At 40.7% G+C, this 24,312-nt stretch overlaps 1 protein-coding gene across 5 annotated transcripts in view; it reads right to left on the bottom strand.

Moving 5' to 3' along the window:
- osbp2b (oxysterol binding protein 2b) overlaps window positions 1-24,312 on the bottom strand; it is a 408,269-nt gene that overhangs the window by 222,308 nt on the left and 161,649 nt on the right. Inside the window, exon 1 of one of the 5 annotated variants that reach the window (XM_073065347.1) lies at window positions 8,408-8,656. The exons of the other annotated variants lie outside the window; for them this stretch is intronic. Coding sequence (XP_072921448.1) covers window positions 8,408-8,486 — 79 coding nt within the window. The 5' untranslated portion in view covers window positions 8,487-8,656. Of the gene's footprint in view, window positions 1-8,407; window positions 8,657-24,312 lie in introns of those variants that run through there. 5 annotated transcript variants of the gene reach the window in all.

Below are 24,312 nucleotides of genomic sequence, written 5' to 3'. Positions count from 1 at the left end.
TGTCCCACCACTTCACTCGACTTATAGCCAGCTGGCCTTGCCACCAGGTTGGAGTTGGCTTTGTGAACAACTGGCAGCTTGAAGATCTGTAAAAGCTAAGTGCCGATCTTGGTGATCTTGGTGTTATAGGAATCTCTTCTAGAATGTTCCATACTTTGAGTTTACATTTATAGTTCTAGTTCTACTTTCACCCTGATCCTCAAACTTTGTCCAATCACATTCCTTTTACATGCATCAGAATGCTTCATAACATTTCGGGTGCTATCCAAATGGGATTTGTTGGTTCTACTGTTGAAGGAATTAATCTAAAATATCAGCTCAGACAATACTCCAGTCTATGTCTTCTACACCTTCTAGCTCTGTGAATGGTAATTTCTGAGAACACTTGCATGGAAACTGCTACTGTACAGAATTCATGCAAATTCCCTTGGAAAGTGAGACTAAACCAAAGGGACAATGAAAATGATTACTTTGAGTCTCCCTCTTTCTTAGAAGGATAAAAGGACCTCTGGTAGATTCTCTTGATGAGTTGTGATTTGTACTCTTGTATTCGTATTTGCACCAATAAATGCACCAAAACAGAGCATTGAGTATAGGAGTTGGGAAGTAATGTTAAAATTGTACAAGGCATTGGTAAGGCTGAATGTGGAGTATTGTGTACAGTTCTGGTCACCGAATTATAGGAAAGATATCAACAAAATAGAAAGAGTACAGAGAAGATCTACTAGAATGTTACCTGGGTTTCAGCACCTAAGTTACAGGGAAAGGCTGAACAAGTTAGGTCTTTATTCTTTGGAGCGTAGAAGGTTGAGGGGGGACTTGATAGAGGTATTTAAAATAATGAGGGGGATAGATCGAGTTGATGTGGATAGGCTTTTTCCATTGAGAGTAGGGGAGATTCAAACAAGGGGACATGATTTGAGAGTTAGGAGGCAAAAGTTTAAGGGTAACATGAGGGGGAATTTCTTTACTCAGAGAGTGGTAGCTGTGTGGAACGAGCTTCCAGTAGAAGTGGTAGAGGCAGGTTCAGTATTGTCATTTAAAGTAAAATTGGATTGGTATATGGACAGGAAAGGAATGGAGGGTTATGGGCTGAGTGCAGTCCAGTGGGACTAGGTGAGCGTAAGCATCGGCACGGACTAGAAGGGCCGAGATGGCCTGTTTCCATGCTGTAATTATTATATGGCTATATGGTTGAGTGCTACACATTTTGGTTTCAAATACTCTTAAGTCCACTGTGGATTGGGATCAGTATTCCTGCAGATGACAGGAGAAAAAGACTAAGTCTGGAAATAAAACTGAAATTGAAATGCCAAACAAGCTGAAACACACTCCTGATCCTGGGTCTAACTGCAAACCTCCCCAACTTTCTGACTTCCAGCGTTCCCAATCCCAGACTTAAGTCTGGCCACACACAGACCAGTGATATTTTGCAAGACATCAATGCAATCCATCCTACAATAAACAGGATTCACTGAGCAGCACAGGACAGGTTCTCTCTGAACCTACTATATTTATCAGTACTCCCAGTAACACACAGCCCACTCATGAACATGCAGATCCGTTGAGCACAAGTCAGCAGAAAACAAAAAAAATGTTGGTTTAAAAAAGCAATTTAAAAACAAAACACTGCAGATGCTGGAATCCAAAATGAAAACAGAAAATGTTGGGAATACTTCTGATTAAGGGTCATTAATCTGAAATGCTAACTTTTTTTCCTCAGATGCTGTACCCTAGTGCTTTTGTTAGGGTTTTAAATAAGGCACTTTCACAAGAATGACCAGATAAACTGACAAATAGAATCCTGTAATACTGAACTTGTTGAAGGCTGATACTTGCAGAGGGACATGCGTGGATTACACCTCAAATGGAGAAATTCCCACATATAACATTTAATCACTTTCATACTCAGTACTTATTGAAGGAAACTCCTGACTGCACACTAACTGTAAAAGTTAGACCAAGACTTCCCAGGGTCACAAGAGAATTAATTCAAGCAGTAAAATTACCTTTGCAAAACCTGGTTTTATACCGCAAGGTAGTTTCTCTCCCATTCTCCCCGTCAATTATCATTTCACCTCCTCCTCCCATTCTGCTCCATCCAGCATTAACACCAAATAACTGAACAGACAGCCCAAGTGAGCCAACCGAGACTCACTAAATGAAGAGTTTGAATGATGGTACAGACAGACAGTTGAAGTGTGGTGCTTTGCAGTAAGTCATTACAGGACATCACTACAATGGGAGACACTGTGTGACTACAGTGAAAATAGCACAGGTCGAGTGTGCCCACTGTGCAAACAAACTCAACATGCAAAGTCAAAGTGCAAATGCCACAGAGTGGAGTGTGTTATAGTGTAAATGGACATAAGATGTAGTATGATTACCACTGTACAGATGTAACAGGGTGCAGAGTGTCACCAAGTTGTAAACAGATATGGGGTAGGTACAGAAATTCATGAGTCATAAGCTCCATCATGGGCACTAGCCTCCCCAGCATCAAGGACACCCTCAAAAGGCGATGCTTCAAAAAGATAACATCCATGATTAAGGACTCCCATTAACCAGTGATAGCCTCTTCTCATTACTACCACCAGGGAGGAGGTACAGGAGCCTGAAGGCATACATAACATTTTAGGAATGTTTCTTCCTCTCTGCCATCAGATTTCTGAACAGGTAACCAACTAACCCATCAACACTAATTATGATAATCCCTTTCTTATGATAATTTATAGTATTTTTCTGTATTACACTGTACTGCTGCTACAAAACAACAAATTTCACAACATGTCAGTGATATGAAACCTGATTATGATTCTAAGTATTATACTATAATGCACTGCAAACTGTAAATGCACACAGGGTGTAATGTGTCATTGCTGTAGAGAGGATGAATCATCATAGTATAAATAGCACATGGGCATTGCGTATGAACAGTATAATCAGAGTGTGTCGCTCGAGACCCATCACATGTTCTCAGCTTTGTAATATCTTATTCAGTAACCCCTCTTCTAGTAACTTTTGACTGCCTTTAGTGATCCTGCTAAATATTAGAAGAATAGGTTATGTTTATCAAAGTTTGACATGAAAATGTAGTGAAATATGGACAATTGGCAATACAATGCAGATGTACAAAATACCACAATATGGAACAGTACTTGGGTATGTTACAAATACCAGTTTGAGACTGGTATCTGTCTTCCAGTGCAAGTCAGCAGTAGTGATACAAGAGAAACTGCAGATGCTGGAAATCTGGACCAATAATCCTGACAAAGGGTCTCAGACCGAAACGTTGACCATTAATTTCCCTCCATAGATGCCGTCTGCCCTGCTGAGTTCCTCCAGCAATCTTTGTGAGTAGTTATACTGGTGGCTCCCCACTGGCACATGAAAAAAAGACTTCATGGATATGAATTTGCAAACACATATTAACATAAAATGTCAGCAATAAATGAATAAATATTTTCCTACATCTTTCCATTTGTATGGGCATTGCAAGTACAGTAAACATGGGCAAGTAATTTATACTATTTGTCTCTAATGCCTCTGGATATTACATTTCCTTTGAACCCTGAGACACCAAAAATAATTTTAACATCAGAGCTAACCTACTTACTTCAAAATGATGAAGGCATCTTTCAGTCTGTCCACTTTATTATCTAGGGTAACTAACTGTAGCATTGCAAGCACTGTACAAGTCAAACAGGGCTCAGTGTTTCAGTGCAGATTATACCCATACAGAGAGGCTGTATTAAAACTTAATTGTGTAGAGGTTACAGAGCACAAGTACACAAGGCAAAATTTACAAGCAAAGATACAAAGTTTAATTAACATAACAAATTAAATTTACAATGAAGTGTTGGTCAACCAAGGATCCAGCCTTCCCGAGCAGCTCAGGAAACAGCTGCTTGTTTCTGTGGCTAAGGCAGCAGCTAAATGTGCCCACTAATGGGGTGTTCATCTCGGAGGGTGAAACCCAAGTGTCAGCTGAAGCTTAACTAGAGGCATTCTTGATCCTTTAAGTCAGAAATATATGGATTCAATTTGACAACAAAAATCTCAGCTGCTATCGCAAAAGATTGCTACATGGTTGGCAATCTGTCTTTCAAATGAGATTTTAAACTCAGCCTACATCAACTATCTACGTGATCCCATGGTAGCAGTTGAAGCAGAGCACGGGATTTATCCACAGTTCCCTCTTTGATATTTACCCTTCATTTGACAGAGCTACAAAACTTACCATGTTATATGTTTAGGTGGTTGCTGTGCACGACAAAACTGATAACTTCATTAGTACTTCTGACCTTTGGATACAGCACTCAGAAACATCCTAAAAGATACTTAGTTACAAGTCTTTTTCTATAGAGACATGATTGCCCCAGATCCAAAGGTGACAGCTCTGCTCCACAAATGAGAGAGATGGCTACAGGACCTGAAATTTAAGGAGACCCCATGAACACCAACAGCAGGAGAGCAAAGGGTTGAGCTGGAATGCTGGATAATTTGAATATACCTGTGACCCTGAGCTGGATTATTTGTCCTTATTAAGCTATTAACTAGGTACCTCTATGAACAGTTCATTCACACAGCAATTCCAGCCTTACCCTACCAGAAATATTCTTTTTATCTACCATCCCATTATATCTTCTTTGTTGTTCTGACAAGGAATTGTCAGAAACGTTATCTCTTTCTCTCCTTCCACATATGCTCCCTGACCAGCTGAGAGTATTTGGCATTTTCTGGTTTGATTTTAGGCAGGTAGCTTTACTAGGTAGCAAAGATGTCAACTGCTTATCCCAAGTCCATACCTGCCCTAATCTTCAGGTGTGAAAATTCTAAGAGGAAGATACTTGCAAGGAGACAGTCACATTTGAAAGGTGACTAAAAGGAAAGAAAAACTCAATCACTATTTCCAAGCATTTGCGGCATGAGGCATACTGTAAATGTAAACGTCGATTTGAAAATTAGCCAAAATACTTGATGAAAATTATTAAGAGCACTCACACTGAATAACAGACAAAAACTTTTTCTTTGCAGTCACATTAACTGTTGGGAAGAGAGTCAGACCTTGAAAGAACTCCCTCTGTGGCAAAAATAACGGCTGCTATGCAGATGGGAGAAAATGGAGGTGTTGGAAGAGGCAATGGAGTTTTCCCATGCATCCAGGAAACCCCATGCCTTGGTCTGGACTGAAGGCTACCGCCTGTATGTGACTACCCTCCCTACGCAGCTTCCCCGAATTCATTGTGAGTCACAGGCTCATCATTGGACCAGAGATGGCAGCATTTTGCACTGAGGTGCAGAATACAGTAACATTGCTGAGGATAAATGTGAAGCTTGGAAACATAGTCTGAAGAGACTGTGGGCAGAATATAAATGCATCAGTTGTTGCTGCTATGGTTTGATTTTCCTTTTCCTATGAGTGAGAAACTTTGGTTCAAGTTTGCATATTGAGGAGTCAGCAACAGGGAAGTAGATACTACAAATTGGGTGACATCACTGATCCACATATTACGAAGGCAAACATTGGACACACTGAGACAAACCCACCTCAGTACCTGGGGAAATTTACTAACCTGGGAACAACTGAAAGTTTGAACCAAAATGCCCCAAACTGTATTTATCCATAAATGATACATTGAAAATGCACAGATTGGTTTAATTTCCAAGCAAATGTATCTGGCAGATCCTGTATTGAATACCTGCAATTACCAAGAAAGTTAACGCTGTGATGTACCCACGTGAGGTATCAATACAAGTCCAACCTATGAAAAAGGAAATAAGACATTATATCATAGAGTCATAGAATTCTACAGCACAGATACAGGCCCTTCAGCCTATCTAATCCATGCTGAACTATTGATCTGCTTAGTCCCGTTGACCTGCATCCAGTCCATCACCTAACCATCTATATCTATCCAAATTTCTCTTAGATGTTCAAATCGGACCTGATTCCACCACTTGTGCTGGCAGCTTGTTCTACACTCTCACCACCCTCTGAGTAAAGGAGATCCCCCTCATGTTCCCCTTAAATATTTCACCTTTCACCCTTAACCCATGACCTCTAGCTCTAGTCTCACCCAACCTCAGAGGAAAAAGTCTCATTGCATTTACCTTTTCTATAGCCCTCATAATTTTGTATACCTCTATCAAATCTCCCCTCAATCTTCTATGTTCTAGGAAATAAAGTCCTAACCTATTCAATCTTTACAGGTCCTCAGGTCCTCAAGTGCTGGCAGCATCCTTGTAAACTTTCTCTGCAATCTTTTAATCTTATTTACCTCTTTCCTGTTGCTGGGTGACCAAAACTCCAAACTAGGCCTCACTAATGTCTTGTACAATTTCAACATAGCATCCCAGCTCCTGTACTTAATACATTGATTTCTGAAAGCTAATGTGCCAAAAACTTTCTTTACAATCCTATCTACCTGTGACATCACTTACAAAGAATTATGTAGAACAGGTCCCTCTGTTCTACACCCTCCTTTGTGCCCTACCACTCATTGTGTAAGAACTACCGGTTTTTCCAGAGTGCAACATCACACACTTGACTACATTAAATTCCATCTGCCATTTTTCAGCTGATCCAGATCCCCTGCAAGCTTTGATAGTCATCTTCACTATGCACAATACTCCCACTCATGGTGCCACCTGCAAATATGCTGATCCAGTTGATTATATTATCATCCATGACATTGATGTAGATGACAAACAGCAATGGAACCAGTACCAATCCCTGTGGCACACCACTTGTCACAGGCCTCTAGTCAGACAGACAACCATATCTACTAACACTCTCTGGCTTCTCCCACAATGTCTAATCCAATTTACTACCTCATCTTGAATGTCAAGCCACTGAACCTTGTTGACCAACATCCCTTGTGGAACCTTGTCAAAGGCCTTGCTCAAGTCCTTGTAGACAACATCCACTGCCTTGATTTTATCAAGTTTCCTGGTAATATCCTCCAAAAACTCTATGAAACTGGTTAAACACGACCTATGACACACAAAGCCATATTGACTATCCATAATCAGTCCCAAATACTTATAACTGGTCCCTTAGAAGACCTTCCAATAACTTTCCCACTACTGTTGTCAGGCTCACTGGCCTATAATTTCCTGGCTAATTCTTAGAGCCTTTCTTAAATAACGGAACAACATTAACTATCTTCTAATCCTCAGGCTCCTCACCCATGGCTAAGGATATTTAAAAAATCTCTGCCAGGGCCCCTGCAATTTCTGCCTCCCACAGGGTCCAAGGCAGGCCCCTAGCATTTTTCCACCCTAATTTGCCTCAATACAGCAAACACCTCATCCTCTGTAATCTGTATAGGGTCTATGATCTCGATGACGCTTTGCCCCACTTTTATATACTCTGTGTCCATCTCCTGAGTAAATACAGATGCAAAAAATCCATTTAAGATCTCCCCTATCTCTTTTGGCTCCAAACATACAGTAGAATATCACTCGGATCTTCCAGAGGAGCATTTGTCCCTTGTTATCCTTTTGCACTTAACATATCTGTAGAAGTCCTTAGGATTCTCTTTCACTTTGTCTGTTAAAACAACCTGATGCCTTTGTTTCACCCTCTTGATTTCCTTCTTAAGTGCTCTCTTGTACTTCTTATACTCAAGTACCTCATTTGTTCCTACTTGCCTATACCTGCTATGCACCTCCTTCTTTCTCTTAACCATGGCCTCAATATCTTTCAAAACCCGGAGTTCCCTAAACCTGCTATCCTTGCCTTTTATTCTGACAGGAACATACAAACTCTGTACTCTCATAATTTCACTTCTGAAGGCCTCCCTCTTACCAAGTTCATCTTTGCCAGAAAACAACCTGTCCCCATCCACACTTGCCAGATCCTTTCTGATACCATCTAAATTACTCTTTAGCCTAATTAGTACCTCAACTCGAGGACCAGACCTATCCTTCTCCATAATTACCCTGAAACTAACGGCATTCAATAAGATCATTCAATAGATCACACAGTTGATTTTTTTTTGTTAACCTTGTCACATTTGTTTTACTGCTGTGTTAGTTCATGAATGAAAAAATACCAATTAATGACAACAGACAAAATCCCTGTCCTACCAGCTAACATCTTTACTGAAGGAATGTCACTCACTCATTGCAATGAATAATGATAGATCGATACGGACTGTTAAAATAAATGGGACATACACGCATGATAATGACCCTGATATTTATAGTTGATAGCATGCACTCATATCGTGTTCCCTCTGAGTGAGTCTAAGAACTATTATATTACTTAATTTTATTCTGATCACTACAATTACAATTCTGTGCAGCCTGCTGACTGTACAAATTTTAAGATGAGTACAACCATGGCTGCTATTCACAAGCCAGGTTTTCTGGTAAAGAGAAGCACTGCAAGGCCACTAACCCCTCTTGAATTTACTCAGGCAGCCGGAGTTGCAGAACGAGCGAGCGGATCCAGTCTCCCAGCAGCCTCTGCCCTTCATCCCCCTCAACAGTGTCGGTCAAAGAAGCGGAGTTCTATGGCAGCACCGAATCGAGCGGCCTTCTCATTCAGCAGGATACATGGCTCACGGTCCTTGCAGCTCCATTCACTGGGTATTCACCCACGTTTTTTGTTTCACTCATTGCACCACTACCGGCCCGCAGGTTGCCATACCACAATGCACCGCTGCTTACTCTACAGCATGGGCCAGCACTTAACCCCTTGTGATCCAAACTGAACACACCATGACAGCACCAGACAATTCTCTTCAACATTATTGGATAAAATCGGAAACACTTTCGTTTTCTCTTAAGGAGATCAACAGATCTTTTGAAATGAGTTTTAAACCACACAACAATCCGATTAAGGTAGTTCTACATGGTAAATGAATATGAGCAAGTGAGTTATATGTAATTAGGGACTCATGCAGCTTACATCAGAATCAGGTTTAATATCACTGGCATATGTCATGAAATTTGTTGTTATGAGGCAGCAATACATTGAAATAAATAATAATGAAAACTGTAAGTATATATAGTAAAAAAGTTAAATTAAATAAGTAGAGCAAAAAGAGAAAGAGTATTGAGGTAGTATTCATGGGTTAAATATCCCTCAGAATCACTTGCAGGTCAGGTCGTTGATTTCTACAGATGTACAGTGGAGAGCATTCTAATTGTTTGAATCACTGTCTGGTATGAAGGAACAATTGTACAACATTGGAAAAAGCTTAAGAGAGTTGTAAACTCAGCCAGCTCCATCATGGGTACTAGCATCACCAACATTGAGGCCGTCTTTAAAAGGCGATGCCTCAAAAAAGCAGCATCCCTCATTAAAGACCCCCACCACTAGGACATACCCTCTTCTCATTGCTACAAACATAGAGAAGGTACAGGAGCCTGAAGGCACACAATCAACATGTTAGGAACAACCTGTTCCCCTTTGCTATCAGATTTCGGAATGATCCATGAACTCACGAATACTACATCTCTATTTTTGCTCTAAATTTACACTAATTTAATTTTTTCCATATATCTCTTACTGTAATTTATAGTATATTTTATATATTCCACTGTGCTACTGCCGCAAAACAACAAATTTCATGACATATGTCAGTGATTATAAACCTGATCCTGGTTTTGAGAGACTGGATATACATTACAGATTCAAATATAAAATATAGGACAATACACAGTGTATAGAGAGGATCAGAACTGACTTATATAATTGCTTATTATTATGTACATCCTTTCTGTACAAGTTATGCATACTGTCCGAAGAGCCAAGCATGATCTAAAGACAAAGCTGATGGGATGTCAGTTGGAAATAAATGGACTGAGTGGAAGTTTAAATCTGCAAACAAGAGCTTGTGTTGAATCACTGAAGAGGAGCTAGGAATGTGATTATGCTTGCTTCTGCAAAGACTGCGACATGATGTCAGAAACTGATCAAGGCTTGTGTAGATAAGCAGTTTGGGGAAACAAGAGACCATGCACTAGGTTGCAGGGCAGGAATGCTGACCTTCCCTGTCTGATCAATTTACCTTCAATACAAGAGCTGTATCAGCTGCAGTCAACTTTCTCATCCTGAAGCTACTATACCAATGGCAATGTTTTTTTCATACAGTCACAGAGTTATACAACAAGATATCTGTACAATCTTGTCCAATTTGTCTGCATTTGGTTCCTACCCCTCTAAACCTTTTCTATCCATGCACTTGTATAAATGTCTTTTAAACATTATAATTTTATCTGCCTCTACCATTTCTTCTAGCATCACATTCCATATACCTACATCCTCTGAGTGAAAAGGTTTCATCTTCAGGTTTCTTTTAAATATTTCTCCCCTCTCCTTAAATATATGTCCTTGAGTTTCAGACTTCCCTAATCTGGGGATATTTCTCTTTACCTACACCCTTCATGATCTTATACACTGCTGTGAGGTTACCCTCACCCTTCGATGCTTTGGGGGAAAATGTCCTAACCTATTTAAAAGGAAGAAAGTGAGGGAAAGAAGAACAGAGGCAACACCCAGTGACCACTTTATTAGGTACCTCCTGACTCTAATAAAATGGCCACTGAGTGTATATAAGGTAATCTTAAGTATATACAGCCACACTCAACAGTTAATTGCACATTGTGTTTCATAGAAATACTTTTATATTTATGCTTATTGTGCTTTTATGCTTACTGTGTGTGTTTTTTTATACTGCATTGAATCCTAAGTAACAATCATTCGCTCTTCTTTACACTCGTGTACTCAAAAATGACAATCTTGAATTTTGAAGAAAACCACGGAGTCATTTGTTAAGCACATTCAAGATACTAAGAAAATCAGATTTTATTCGAGGACAAAGAGATCTGACCAACAGCCAACCCAGACATCAGATGTTTGGAAAGGAGGGAACGTCAATCAGGTCCACTGCCCAAGGATAAAAAGGTAGCAGTGGGTTGCAGCAGCAAAAAAGAGCTTTAACCAGTGATCGATTGGTATTTGGGACTGATTAGTAAGAGCAAATTAAAAGAAGGCAGGGACAAGCGCAGCAGCCATCGTCAGAGTGGACATAGTCAGAGTGGTGATCTTGAGGCTTTAGCTCTTTGAGGTTTCATTGAAGAGAGGCTTCACTCAGAGAAAGCAAAGGAAAGAAAAGCTCAAGATTTTTCCTTCTCTTCTTTATATCTGCTCAGCTCGGACAATAGAGATGTCAGCCAGGATAATGAAATGCTCCTCTTGTGGGATGTGGGAAGGTAGGGAGATGTCCAGTGTCCCTGACAACTACAACTGTGAGGCACATCCAGCTGCAGCTTCTAACAAACCGCATTAAGGAGTTGGAGCTGGAGCTAGAACTCCGGATCATTCGGGAGGCTGAAGGGGGGATAGATAGGACATATAGAGAAGTAGTTACACCAAGGTGCAGGACACAGGAAACAGAGTAACAGTCAGGAAGGGAAAAGAGGTTAAGGAGCTAGTGAAAAGTACACCTGTGGCCACTCCCCTCGACAACAGGTATTTCACTTTGGATTCTGTCAGGGGTGGGGGGGAGCATGGGATGACCTAACAGAGGAAAGTGCCTCTGACACTCAGAAGGGAAGGGGGGAGAAGAGGCATGCTGTGGTGATAGGAGATTCATTAGTTAGGGGAATGGACAGAGGTTCTGTGGGTGAAAGCAAGATTCCTAGATGGTATCTTGCCTCCCAGGTGCTAGAGTCTGGGATATCTCAGATTAAGTCCTCAGCTTTCGAAAAAAGGAGGGTGAACAGCCAGAAGCCATGGTCCATGTAGGTAGCAATGACGGGCAGGACGAGTGACGAGATTCTACGTAGGGAGTTCAGGGTGTTAGGTACTAAGTTAAGGGGCAGTACCCCCAGGTTTGTGATCTCAGGATTGTTACCTGTGTTTGTACTAGTGAGGCCAGAACTAGGAAGATTATACATTTTAATACATGGCTAAGGAGCTGGTGCAGGAGGGAGGGCATAAGAGTTTTGGATCATTTGGCTCTCTTCCAGCGAAGGTGGGACCTGTACAAAAAGGACGGTTTGCACCTGAACTGGAAGGGTGCTTACTGTATATCCTAGCTGGAAGGTTTGTTCATGCTGCACTATGGAGTTTAAACTCAAGTTGCAGGGGGCTGGGAACCAGAGTGCCAGAACAGTTAGCGGAGAGGTTGGGCTCATATGGATAGCACTAGAGGTCAGGATTGAACTGAGCTGTGAGGCAGTAACACTACTTGTTGCATCCCTGTGCTGCCCAGTCACCTGCCCTGCTCCTCCTTGACTGTATTACAAATGGTAAAAACTACACAGTAGCCCCAAAATCACCAACAATGTTATGATATAACTGTCTGTTTCATATCCCTGCTTATGTGAAATCCAGACAAGCAAAACCACCACACCTAAATACTACATGCTGTAAGGGGAAAATACATTTGCTATCTGCTGGGTGAATTTACATCACATTCTGATTGTTTTGCATGCTTACGTCTGGAGAGATTTATAAAATTTATGCAAACCTTTGTAAATCCTTGCTTTGGTCTAAGCTGGAACGTTGGGTCTAATTTTGGGCATCATATCAGAGGATGTCTTTGCTGTGATTCATACGAGTTTCAGTAGAACAGTGTTAGGGTTTAAGGATTTGCTGAAGAGACAAGAGAAGCCGGGGAAATTTAGTAAAAGCATTCATAATTGTGAGGTATTTTGTTAGAGTGCACATGGCAAAATTCTATTATTCCAACAAAGCAATAAATTTCACAATGTATGCCAGTGATAATAAATTTGATTCAGATTCTGATATTAAAAGGCTGGTGTAACTTTCAAATGGAGTTGGATTCAATTAATCATTATCCTGATATGTGACATAGCATTGGAATGTCAGGCAGCAAGTCACTCGCCCAGCCTCTGCCCGCTCTTTGTAATGTTGGTGTGACCAGTATAATTGAGTTTTGGATCACATACAGTACCTATGATTTGGGAACTGAACTCGATTCTTTGCTTATATTATTGTTGTATTGTTCCATTTCTTTATGACATATATTCTGCTGCCCAGATCCATGTGAGAGACTTCTATGATGATGATTCAGCTCATAACCTATGGTAATGCATATAATGCTTGAGTAATAAAACTGGCTGAAAATGTAGACATCCCTTTCTGTATTACAGAAACATTCCTTACAGTTAATATTTTTTCAGCACATGAATTCAGTAAGATATTACTGATCAGCATTTTCATAACATTTTCTAGTGAAATTCACCACCTGGATTGAAAGAAGACACAGAAAATTCCTTGCCTGAAAAGGAAATCCCATCGTCTTTGTCATTTCATCAACATCTTATTCCTCCTTTGTCTGCATGCTCTATGATTTTTCCTAGGGCATTAAAGAAGAGATTTTCAACCTATCTATCGTGTACTCTCGCAAATTTCTACAGCTGTACCATGGAGAGCATTATGCAGGGGCCACTGCACAAAATCAGAAAAAGCTGCAGAAAGCTGCAAACTTAGCCATCTCCATCATGGGCACTAGCCTCCTCAGCATCGAGAACACATGGAAAAGGCGATAACCATCACTAAGGATTTTCATCACTAGGACATGCCCTCTTCTCATTGCTACCATCTAGGAGAAGGTACAGGAACCTAAGGACACACCCCACACACTCAACATATCAGGAGCACCTTCTTCCTCTCCGCCATCAGATTTCTGAATGGACAATGAACCAATGTACACTACCTCAATTTTCATTTTTGCTCTCTTTGTGCACTATTTATTTATTTTTAAAAATATATTTCAGAATAAGTTTTAATATCACCAGTATATGTTGTGAAATTCATTGTTTCTTATTGTAATTTATAGTTTTTAATCATTATTATGTATTACAATGTACTGCTGTCACAAAACAACAAATTTCACAATGTTTGCCAGTGATATTAAACATGATTCTGAACTTTACTGTCACAGAAGAGCCCATTCAGCTTAACAGGTTGATGCTAGCTGCCGAAAGTAGAATCACATCAGTTCCATTGCCCTGTACCACTGCAATTCAGTCCTCTCACATGCAAATCAATTTCCATAAGATCATAAAACATAGAGGCAGAATTAGGCTATTTGGCCCATCAAGTCTACTCCATCATTTGATTATGGCTAATTCATTTTCTCTCTCCATCCCATTCTCCTACTTCTTCTGATTAATCTTTGACACCTTTACTAATCAAAAGTCTATCAACCTCCACAGCCATTGGTGGCAATGAATTCCACAGATTCACCACACTCCGGCTCAAGAAAGTCCTCCTCATCCAAAGGGTTATCCTTGTATTCTGAGGCTGTGCCCTCTGTTAGTTCCTCTGCCACATAGCCATACATAAATTACAATGTTAACCCAGAAGCATGTCTGCGAGCTGTGAAAAGAAACCAGAGCACCGGGTGGGGGGAGCCCACACAGTCACCAAGAGAACGTGGTCTACATGGGCAGCACCTGAACCCAAGTGTCGGGAGCTGTAAGGAAGAACAAATGCTGCCAGAAACAGAAAAGTTTACAGAAAGTAGTGGCTACCGCCTAGTCCATTACAGGCCAAGCCCTCCGCACTATTGAGCACATCTACAAGGAGTGCTGCTACAAGAAAGCAGCATCCATCATCAAGGACACCCACCACCCAGACCATGCTCTCTTCGCATTACTACCATCGGGCAGGACGTATAGGAGCCTTAGGTTCCACAACACCAGGTTCAGGAACAATTATTATCCTACAACCATCAGGCTCCTGAATGAACCAGTGCGGATAACTTTTCTCACCTCAACTCCGAACTCAATCCACACCCTACAGACTCACTTTCAACGACTCTACAACTCATGTTCTCAGTATTATTTTTTCATATTTGAACAATTTGTCTTCTTTTGCACATTAGTTGTTTGTCAGTCTTTGTTTATGTACATAGCAATTTCAAACATTATGTTGTATTTCTTTATTTTCTTGTAAATTTCTGAAAATGAATCTCAAGGTGACAAATATATATTTTGACAATAAATTTACTGAGTATGAATTTGACCTGCTCAGTGCCTCCAGCATTTTCTGTTTGCACTTCAAACTGCATAGCTGTCTGACTTCAGTATTTTTTTTATAATCTGTAGTCCATTGCACAGGCTTCTTTCTGTTGGATATTTCTGTGTTGGTGATTCAGCTCACATCCAATGATGCACAACATTAACACAAACCACCTTACAATCCACTACTGTTCCTCCCAGGGGATCAAGGCAGAGGGTGCATGCACTGTAAAGAGTCTGTTCTTTGATGCCCTGAAGGAACCCCGAAGACTGGAATTGATAGTTAACAATGAAATTTGTAAGTATGGGGATGTTTAACCCTGTTCTGGATTCAGCCCATGGTATCAATATAACACCAGACAATTTGATTATTTCACTTATGCAGGAAGGGAAACATTAAAAAATGTGCAAAAATAGCAGTTTATTTTCCAAAACATTAATCAAAGAAGTTGAAGCAGAATTCCTGGTGAGTAGTCCTTTTCAATCAGTCAGGCAGAGCTTCTCACTGATAATCTCAGGAGGACAATTTGCACAACGCGTACTTGCTCCCTAATTACATTACAAGATTTCTTCAGCAGCTTCTTAACATATAAAAGAGGACAGGCAAAGTCTGCGCATCGTCCAGCATATTCTTATATTTAGAAAGATAGGACAGAAAACTGGGATATTGTATATGAAAGTCAAATACAGTGCACACACTGGTAACCTAAAATAAAAACAAATGCTCAGCAGATAAGGCTGTATCTGTGGGGAGAAAACCGGTTAGCATGTTATGGACATGCACTTAACAACTGATGATGGGAAAGTTCAGAAACTATGGATAGAGTGCATGATCATCTAAAAATTTTCATCTAGTCAGAGTGAACCAGCGTGGATTGATTAGGCATTTTCATTCCCTTCCAATGGACTTTGATGATGGGATAAGAAGTCACTTGAAGTTTGCCAGCAATTCATAGGGATGGGTAAATTCATTAAATTATAATGCAATAAAGCTGAATTTTAATGTAGCTAAATGTGAGGCTAACTACTGTATCGGGGGGTGGGGGGTGGGGGAGGGAAGCAGACTAAACCTGAGATTGTGAAAAACAAGGAAAATTACTCTGACTCTCTGAACATTGGTTATTAAAATGACATGGACAGCATTAGGTCATAGTCAGTCTAATGGAATGCTGCCCTTTGAAACCACATCTTTTTTTGCTGATTAACAGAATCAAAAAACATCAGACTTACAATTGACATATGACTTTCAATCATTTTGGAAGAAAGTCTATTAGCCCTTCCAAACTTTACTTCTGAAAGGCTTATCACTGATCCTTAAACAATCCGTCTCATCCTGGACTCTCCCAAACACTGGAAATGGTTTCTCCATCCACTTCATAAATTCGGAAAGGCTTACAACTAACTGTTCCTTAGACAATCCCTCATATCTTAGCCTCTCCCAATTATTAGAAATAGTTTCTCTATCCACATCATAACTTCGGAAAGGCTCACACTGTTCCTTAGACAATCCTTCATATGCTTGACTCTCCCAAACACTCCATCGACCTTATAACTTTGGAAAGGCTTACAACTGTCCCTTATACAATCCTTTATATCCTAGACTCTCCTAGTCACTAGAAATAGTTTCTCCATCCACACCATCAGTTCCACTTAATAAGTTGAGGAATCACCTTTACCCTCCTAAATTCCAGGAATATAGCTTGAATGTTTACAATCTCTGAATTATTTAAACCTTGGAGCAGAACTGTTGTGGGAAATTAATGTGTTCTGGGAAATTTCTTCTCAAAACTGTGCCTGAAATGACTCAAAGTATTCTGAATGAGGTCCATCCATGACTTTGTACGCAAGAAGAGTAACTTCTACACTTTATAACAATATAACCATCACAGCACGGAAACAGGCCATCTCGGCCCTCCTAGTTCATGCCGAACTCTTAATCTCACCAAGTCCCACCTACCCGGACTCAGCCCATAACCCTCCACTCCCTTCCTGTCCATATACCTATCCAATTTTACCTTAAATGACACAACTGAACTGGCCTCTACTACTTCTACAGGAAGCTCATTCCACACAGCTATCACTCTCTGAGTAAAGAAATACCTCCTCGTGTTTCCCTTAAACTTTTGCCCCCTAACTCTCAAATCATGTCCTCTCGTTTGAATTTATATTCTAGTAATCTTATAAAAGTGCTTAGTGCTTGGGAGAATTAGGCCTCAAGTAAATGTTGTGTAGTGTTAGTTGTAGTAGGAAATAATGAAGCACAGAAAACAATTGCAATGAGAATGAAAAGTTTACATCATAAAAGGAAACCACTTAACATCAGTCAGATGGTATAATACAGTGGCTTGAATGTAGTAAAGCATCCTAAACCACCACAGAGTACAATCAGATGAAAAGTAATATCCATACAAAAAGCTAGAATGAGAATGTAATACTATAGGTATGATCCCAGGACAGGATTTAAGATGTGTTAACAAGATTAAGGTAAGTGTGTGCACTGGTGCTCGGTTGGTGTCATTAGTAACCAAATATACAATATCATCAAGGGTCCAAATCCTAACCCTTCTGATCAACACTGAGATCGATCCTCCCACCCCCATCAGTTCCAATATTCATCACTTGATTTAGCAACTCCATTCTATGTCAGTGGCAAGTTCACTTCCATCGTGCACCTCAATCCTGCAGTCCCATGGCAAACCACAGTTCATATATTTTTCTGGGCCATGACTCTGTTGGTAAGTCCAACAGTACGACTCTCCTAAGCAACAAGCACAAAGCTATTCCAGCAAAATATTAATTAAAGGTGCCAGCAGTGATGATTTAGCACCGATCCTTCGCTATCACCAAGCTATTATTAATGCTTTTTGAGATAGTGATTTAGATGCATATCATATTTTTTTACTGAGTTAAGTATTGTATGTAATTAGTTTTGCTACAACAAGTGTATGGGACATTGGAAAAAAGTTGAATTTCCCCATGGGGATGAATAAAGTATCTATCTATCTATCTATCTATCTATCTATCTAACACAGAGTTAAAGCCATTTAAACAGCATATAACATTGAACAGGACATGCATAATTCCTGTAATCGGAATGGTATCATACCTCCCACAATCCCCACTCCCACCCAGTCACTCCTTCCGCACTCAGCTCCCCAAATCAGTCTTCCCAGTATCAATGATCCCCATCACACTTCCCACAATCCCCACTCCACCCAGTTACTCCTTCCACACTCAGCTCCCCAAATCACTCTTCCCACTATCAATGATCCCCATCACACCTCCCACAATTCCCACTCCACTCAGTTACTCCTTCCACACTCAGCTCCCCAAATCACTCTTCCCACTATCAATGATCCCCATCACACCTCCCACAATCCCCACTCCACCCAGTCACTCCTTCCACACTCAGCTCCCCAAATCACTCTTCCCACTATCAATGATCCCCATCACACCTCCCAATATCAGTGACACCCATCAAAACCTTCCACCATAGTGATCCCCATCATACCTTCCACTATCAATGACCCACCTGCCAAACCATCTTCACATTCAGTTGACACCCCCCATCATCCCTCTCACTATCTGCTTCCAAAATCACTTCTTCTACTATCACAATCAGAGATCACCCTCATCTTTTATAAAGGGTGCAACTATCATACATACTACAATAATAGAACCGTAACTGCCACAATCAATACTCATCATAACTTCTACAATCACTGCTGTCCACAGCTTTCTGCAATCAAATTCCCAACATACCACTGAAGATATTCTCAAATCCTGACTGAGAAAGTGTAGCTCATGGGAATTCATGAACTATGAATACTCAAAATCGAGATGGCAGGACCTCAGGTCCATTCCTTAGCAGCACACAGAGTCCCGCTGTAGACAACAGAGGGAGCATAGCACACTCCATACAACCAACCTCATATCTGTCACCTCCTGCCCCAGCTATGGCAGTCATCATTTTGGTCTCATTAGCCTCCTCAGAATCCGTATGTATGGAAGCAAGTCATCTTCAAACCCCAGGGAATCCCTGGGAGGAGAAAGAACTAAACTTTCCTGCCTATGATAAGCAGTGTTATCTTTCTTAATTAAGTGCACAATTGGAGCCAATGAGTGAAACTTTCAGAAAAATTCTACGTTTGCTGAGTTAAGAAAAAATATGGCTTCTATTATTACACTGGGAGTATATTACATACCAATGAATAGTGGGAAAGAAAGCAATAAGAGATTTATAGGCAATTTATAACAATTTACAGTAGTAGCAGACTGGTGTTAATGAGGAGACATCAATTACCCAAGGGTGCCTCAGGATTGCACTGGCTTGAATTCAAAGCTGAGAGGTGGAAAATGCATTTAGGGTTGCTTTCCTAATTGGAGTGTAACTTATCCAGGAAGAAGGACAAGTTCGATGTTAAATGACAAATTGCTAGTGACCAGAAGAAAATAAGACTTTGGAAGCAGTAAACAAACTATGATTAGACTCACAATGGAAAATAGATTTGAGAAGAATTAATCACCAAAAAGGTGTTGGCTGACACAAACTCTAGATCAAATAGTAGCAGGAGCAGTTTAAAAATGGAATTGATAACATAATAGTTAAATATAGTCCATCTCAACAAAAAGTGGTAGAAAACCTGACCTTCATGATAAACAAAAGGAAACAAGAAAAAAGAAACATATTAATTGTCAGCCTTTTATCATCAGAAGTACCTTTACAGCCAATCAAAAGATCGAAGTGTTAATCCAGCGCATCAGCAAGATAGACACTCCACGGATGTATTAAGGGGTTCTGCAGGGTTACAAGTGAAATGTTATACCACAAATCCATCTGTTCTTCGGGTGGACATGAAAGATCCTATTTTCTCTTTTGCACTGATTCTACTGCAACCATTTGGGATTGGACACAGTATCAAAGCAGAGTAACACTGCAAATGTTACTCCACTATTTAAGAACGGTGGGAGGCAGCAGAAAGGAAACTACAGACCTGTTAGCCTGACATCAGTGGTTGGGAAGTTGTTGGAATCGATTGTTAGCGATGAGATTATGGAATACCTGGAGGCACCTGACAAGATGGGCCAAAGTCAGCATGGTTTCCTGAAAGGAAAATCCTGCCTGACTAACCTACTGCAATTCTTTGAGGAAATTACAAGCAGGTCAGACAAAGGAGACACAGTGGATGTGGTGTACTTGGATTTTCAGAAGGTCTTTGACAAGGTGACGCACATGAGGCTGCTTAGCAAGCTAAGTGCCCATGGAATTTCAGGGAACATACTAGGATGGGTGGAGCATTGGCTGATCGGCAGAACACAGAGAGTGGAAATAAAGGGATCCTATTCTGGCTGGCTGCCGATTATCAGTGGAGTTCCACAGCGGTTGGTGTTGGGACCGCTACTTTTATGCTGCATGTCAATGATTTGGACTATGGGATTAAAAGATTTGTGGCTAAATTTGTCAATGATGCAAAGATAGGTGGAGGACTGGGTAGTGTTGAGGAAACAGAAAGCCTGCAGAGAGAGTTTAGGGGAATGGGCAAAGAAGTGGCAAATGAAATACAATGTTGGAAAGTGTATAGACATGCACTTTGGTGGAAGAAGTAAGCAGGCAGACTATTATTTAGATAAGGAGAGAATTCAAAATGCAGAGATGCAAAGGGACTTGGGAGCCCTTGTGTAGGAGACCCTAAAGGTTAACCTCCAGGTTGAGTCAGTAGTGAAGAAGGCAAATGCAATTTTGGCATTCATTTCTAGAGGTACAGAATATAAGAGTGATGTTGAGGTTCTATAAGGCACTTGTGAGAGAGACCACACTTGGAGATTGTGTGCAGTTTTGGGTTCCTTATTTAAGAAAGGATATACTGACATTGGACAGGGTTCAGAGAAGATTCACAAGAATGATTCCAGGAATGAAAGGGTTACCATATGAGGAACGTTTGGCAGCTCTTGGGCTGTGTTCCCTGGAGTTCAGGAGAATGATGGGGGATCTCATAGAAATATTCCAAATGTTAAGAGGCCTGAACAGATTAAATATGGCAAAGTTATTTCCCATGGTAGGGGATTCCAGGACAAGAGGGCATGACTTCAAGATTGAAGGGTGTCCTTTTGAACTGAGATGCAGAGAAATTACTTTAGTCAGAGGGTGGTAAATCTGTGGAATTCGTTGCCACGGGCAGCTGTGGAGGCCAAGTCATTGGGTGTATTTAAGGCAGAGATAGATAGGTTCTTGATTAGTCAGGGCATCAAAGGGTATGGGGAGAAGGCTGGGGAGTGGGGATGACTGAAAGAATTGGATCAGCCCATGATTGAATGGCAGAGCAGACTTGGTGGGTTGAATGGCCTACTTCTGCTCCTATATCTTAATGGCCTTATATGGTCTTATAAAGGAGAATAAGGAGTGACAAAGTAAAATGGTCCATCTGTGATTTTTTTTTGTAACTGCAAGACTCAATATAGCATGAAATAATGAACATTTAGAAATTTTAATCAGTCAGTGGCTACAGAAAGATTATATGTGAAAGGATGTGAGAACAGGTCTATTTGCTCATTTGAAGGCTAAATACCCAAGACAAATTAGTTCGGCCAGATGGTTTGACTCTGTGTTGTAAGGTCTAGCGTTGCCATTCGTGGTGAAGCCATTTTTGGTGCTGAGATCAAATTAAAAGATAGAGCTGGATGTCAGACATTTTAATTGAGTGCACATTGAGGAGGATAGGCTTCTAGCTTTGACATAGCCAATTCTCACACTCTGGACTCTCCCAAACACTGGAACATAACACTTATTTTCCTGTAGCCTATTCTCTATCGCATGGCCATCATCTCTCATGCTCCTTTTATCACCTACCTACATTAGGAGCAATTTTCTGTAGGCAAGTAACCTACTAAACCACGTGTCTTTGGGATGCAGGAGGAAACCAGAGACTGGGGGAAAGCACACGATTGCAAACTCGCTGCACAGAGCATTGCAGATCAGGATTGAACCAGAGTCACTGCTAGCAAGAGGTTTTGGTGAAGGATTGCTGTGTGCATAAAAGGAATACAATAGATACTGCATGTTGATTCACAGAAAGCACTTGCTAAGGTGCAACGTTACATGTATGTAAAAAAAATTAAAGCAAATGACAAAGAGGGGGTGAAATTCAGCTGGTCCAGAAGCACAAAATAGACAGCAGTGCACTGGCAATCCCACTTACAGTACCGTGTAAAAACTTTAGACGCATATACAGTATAGCTAGGGTGCCTAAAACCTTTGCATAGCACTGTGGTAATTTGCTGCCACAAAAAAAACTAATTTCATGACATGTGTGAGTGATGATAACTTGATTCTGATATGGATCGCTTTGGTGGACTGAGAGTGAGAAGGTGTTAGGAAGAGGGGAATCATGGTTGGGAAAAGGGGAAGGGAGAGAGATTTGCTGTAATGATTAATAAACCAATCGTTTGGAATCAAATGACCTTGCATGGTGTCTCAGGGATGGGTATGTCTACACTAACACCAAACCCCACCCCAGCACTCTTTCTCTGCCACCTGTCCCGCATCCCTCCCGTAGTACTCCACCCTCACCATTCCCAACATCCTTTTCACCCCATCAGATTTACAGACTTGCTCTCTGCTCCACGTTGACAAATACAGTACTGTGCAAAAGTCTTTGGCACCATAGCTATATATAAGCACCTAAGACTTTTGCACATTACTCTACTTTTGCTTGGCACTGGTTCAATGAGAATCAATGCCCTCTGTCTAAATAAAGTTAACTATTGTCACAGAACTACTGTCTTCTACTGAGCACCGTGGATCTTTTATAATGAGCCTCTCCCCAAGACTGTGTTGCTTATTACCTTACTGCAGTGAGGAAACCAAAGCTGAAACTAAGAACTCTGAACTTAAGTAACAAATTAGTTTGTTGTCAATGCACTCTGGAGTAAACTACACGAGGGGCAAGGCAACTTTCCATAGGTACATAAATCAAACTAATTGTACAGAAGTGCCCATCTCATTTATCATTTTGCCAGTCTTCAAATAATCCTTACCGCTGCAGTTCTACATAATTAGTGCAGGACATTCATGAGGCTTTCACTGCCAGACCAAAACAGATCTCCCCACCATGCCAAAGAATTTATTGTGAACTCTGCATTTCTGTTAAACCCTTATCCTGCACTCCTCTAGTTCCATTTCAACCAACCCTAATTTATTTTATTTTATTTTTTAAAGATACAGCTTGGTAACAGGCCCTATTATGACACCCAATTACCCCCAACAAACTAATTAACCTACTAACCCATATGTATTTTGGAATGGGGGAAAAAACAGAACACCCAGAGGAAATCCACACCGTCACAGGCAGAATTATAATCTCTTTACAGACAGCAGCAGGAAATGAACCCAAGTTGCTAGTGCTGTAATAGTGTTAAGTTAACCACTATGCTACTGTGCAACAGCCTCAAGACTCTTAAATCTCTCAATGCATGCAAGTTTATCATAGTCTTTGCCTAGTCTCTTACATTCAATCTTGCACTAACGGATTTCTGTTCTGCAGAATTGAAAGCAATCACCTTCTATCTGCCTTGTCCTATGTTGTCTTACTAACCTTGTCCTACATTGTCTTACTACCTGCACTACTGCACTCGGTAATAAAAGTCTCCAAGCTTTCCTTTTAATAATATCTTCTAGCAGCATATATCATTGTAAAGAATCTGAGTCATACACTTTCTACAACCTCAACAATCCTAGAGTCTAGCACAGCACACAACACTTTAATTGTACTTGATTTCAATAGAGCACTGATTAATGCCTGACAGCAATTCCACCTACACTTTTCCAAATATGGCTCATCACCAAAGACACTATTACCACTTCAGCATCAAGCTGCATGAAGTTGCATCTTGGTGTTTAGAATTACAGTATCCCTTCTAATTTCCTCTTTCCTTCTCCAATCAGCTGTACCTACCTGCTCCTTTATTCAGATGATAGGTATTAAGAGAAGAGGTTGAGCGAACTAGGGCTTTCCTCTCTGGAGTGAAGGAGGATGAGAGGTGACTTGTTAGAGTAGTACAAGATGATAAGAGGCATAGATCAAGACCAGATCCTATATGTCTCCTGCTTTTGTTGTAAGTCTACTTGTGATTCTTTGTGGGAAAATACCGTACATTTAACATTCATTTCATGTGAGGTTGGTGTTGAAGTATATCAGCTCCTGTCTGAATGGTGACTTGGATCTGCTCCAATTCGCCTACCAAAGCAACAGGTCTACAGCAGATGGTATCTTGTTGGCTCTTCACTCAGCCCAGGAACATCTG

This window comes from Hemitrygon akajei, chromosome 14, assembly GCF_048418815.1.
Source record: "Hemitrygon akajei chromosome 14, sHemAka1.3, whole genome shotgun sequence".
Lineage (NCBI taxonomy): Eukaryota > Metazoa > Chordata > Chondrichthyes > Myliobatiformes > Dasyatidae > Hemitrygon > Hemitrygon akajei.
The sequence above is the reverse complement of the archived record's forward strand: the minus strand, read 5'-3'. Positions and strand labels throughout refer to the sequence as shown.